General features: G+C 40.9%; 1 protein-coding gene across 1 annotated transcript; it reads right to left on the bottom strand.

Moving 5' to 3' along the window:
* Nucleotides 1–208: 208 nt before the first annotated feature.
* LOC131299609 (uncharacterized) lies at nt 209–1,612 on the bottom strand. Its single transcript, XM_058325196.1, has 3 exons — nt 900–1,612; nt 630–800; nt 209–541 (listed from the first exon to the last, which is right to left on the bottom strand). Exons 1-3 carry the CDS (start codon nt 1,587–1,589, stop codon nt 209–211), a joined length of 1,194 nt encoding a protein of 397 aa, XP_058181179.1. The 5' UTR covers nt 1,590–1,612.
* Nucleotides 1,613–2,170: the final 558 nt, after the last annotated feature.

Genomic DNA, 2,170 nt, shown 5'->3' with positions numbered 1-2,170 from the left:
GTCCACCTCCCCTTTCTTTTGTTGATCTAGTTCTTCCTCCTCTTGTTCTTTTTGACCCACATGCCTCTCATCTGCATGACCATATATACCCGCTTGCGCAATGTCGTGGATGGTCACCTGCTCCGGCGTGTATATTGGCATATCTCCCTGATTGGCAATTTCAGGGAAAGGAGACATTGGTTCCACACCTTGGGTTCGAAATCCTTTTCTACGCATTTTGTTTCTTCACCACCCTCATTTCCTTCACTTTCTTCACCACTGTCACTTGGGTCTCCTTCTTGTCACTTGGGTCTCCTTCTTCACCCTCGTCACTTTCGTCACCTTCTTCATCCTCATCACTTTTGTCACTTTCACTACCCCCATCACTTTCGTCACTCTCACTTTGCTCTCCACTTGGTTTATTTTGAACATTGCCGGTAGATTCATCACGTCCACTTGGTTTATTTTCCAGAGCTTCCATAAAGATGTCATCCGTTTTCTTAATCTGTTCCACCTGTTGAATAAACATTCTCTTCGCCAACTGAAAACCTTCAATACAGATCTACGGAGGAGAGAGATATATAAGATGTAAGATTGAGTTGAATGAAATAGCTTGTACCATCAACATAAGAAAATAACTATTCACTGACCAGATGGCGAAGGCGGGGCTGCGAAAATTGACTTAAAGTGGGGTCCAAAAGATCCAAATTCTCCTCATTCCTAATGCGTTCCTGGAAACGTTGTTGTGTCCAGCACTCAATCAATGGACCACCCTCTTGACCAACAATCATACCCATCTGCTCTTTATCGAAATATAAAAGCTGCAAAAGAAAATTCAAAAATACATTAACACATGTATTCCGTAGCATCCAGGCATTTTGTGACTATGAGGGCAGCAAAGTAAATATAATGCACATTACCATGAGGAGTAGAACACAACCATCAATGCTCGGGGCCTCAATCTTCCTTGCTTTTTTTTTTGCCTTCGCACCTCTGTTATTGTACATCGTAATTTGACGAACCAACCAGTCAAGAACAAACTGCGTCCATGCATAATTTGGAATTGCATGCAAATCCAAAACACATGGGAATAACTTTGGGCCTGCTTCATCCTTTATCGTAGGATAGAGGAAGCAACACAAGGCAAAAAGAACGTAAGCAGTATTAAACTTTTTCCCAGATGTCTTCTTCTCAAACATTGCATCCATCATCTTCACAGTCAATCCTCTGGTCAGTTTTTTCCCTTTCTCTAAAACTAGTGATTGGATGTGGTTGACATGCTCGTCTTCACACTTGGTGGGAACTGAGACACTTCCAAGTTTGAGACCCAAGGCTCGTGCCACATCAACAGTAGTGATTTCATACGCCCTCAACCTCCCAAATTCGAACGTCCTTGTCTTGGGGTTGAAGTGTTCAACCAACTTCCATATGAAGTCCCGGGGCAACATATTGCATTGGACATTTAGAAGCGACCCAAAACCAAGTCCTTCAACAGCTTTTCTTTGATTATCGGTCAAATTCTTATTTAATTCCCCCAATTTCTTCGGCGAACACCTACTCCGAAATATGAGTTGTACAATGCAATGATTATCAATTTTGGTCACAAACATTTGAACTTCAACGAAATGTTGGATAAGAGCATGACTTTGACATGCATAAATCCATACCAATATAGTCTTCCTTTTCTTCTTGGGTTTGTTGGCCTTTGCTTCATTGGCAAAGTGAATGTATGGCGCGCTTTGTTTGCCTCAGGCATTTCCTTCCACCTCTTCTGTTAGGACCATGGGTCATGGTCTCTCTGTGTTGGCAAATTCCAAGACAAAAATACACATTTAATTGTATCCCTAATTATGGAGTTGTAATTTCTTTTTATCTTGTCTAAGCATAGCGAGTCTGTATAGAATTAGAGTGGAAGGAATCTTTTTATGTAATTGAGAGTGAGTGTTTCGTATGAGTAGAGAAGGAAAGAATTATTCTTGGGAGGAAAGGAATTGGTACTCACGGAAAGATTTGCGACACATGGTAAGATTGAATTACCATTGATCAGTAAATATATTGGAAGATTTTTTTTTTAAGCCTCGGCATCTCCAAGGCTATATAGAAGGCTTTTTCTATGTAAGGATATGTGGTCATCTAAGGCTATAAATACGGAGGTGTTTTCATCCTTAGGGCTGAACACGAAGAAGAAGAA

This window comes from Rhododendron vialii, chromosome 9a (assembly GCF_030253575.1).
Source record: "Rhododendron vialii isolate Sample 1 chromosome 9a, ASM3025357v1".
In the NCBI taxonomy this organism is placed as follows: domain Eukaryota; kingdom Viridiplantae; phylum Streptophyta; class Magnoliopsida; order Ericales; family Ericaceae; genus Rhododendron; species Rhododendron vialii.
Note: the sequence above shows the minus strand (reverse complement) of the source record. Positions and strands in the feature narration are given on the sequence as shown.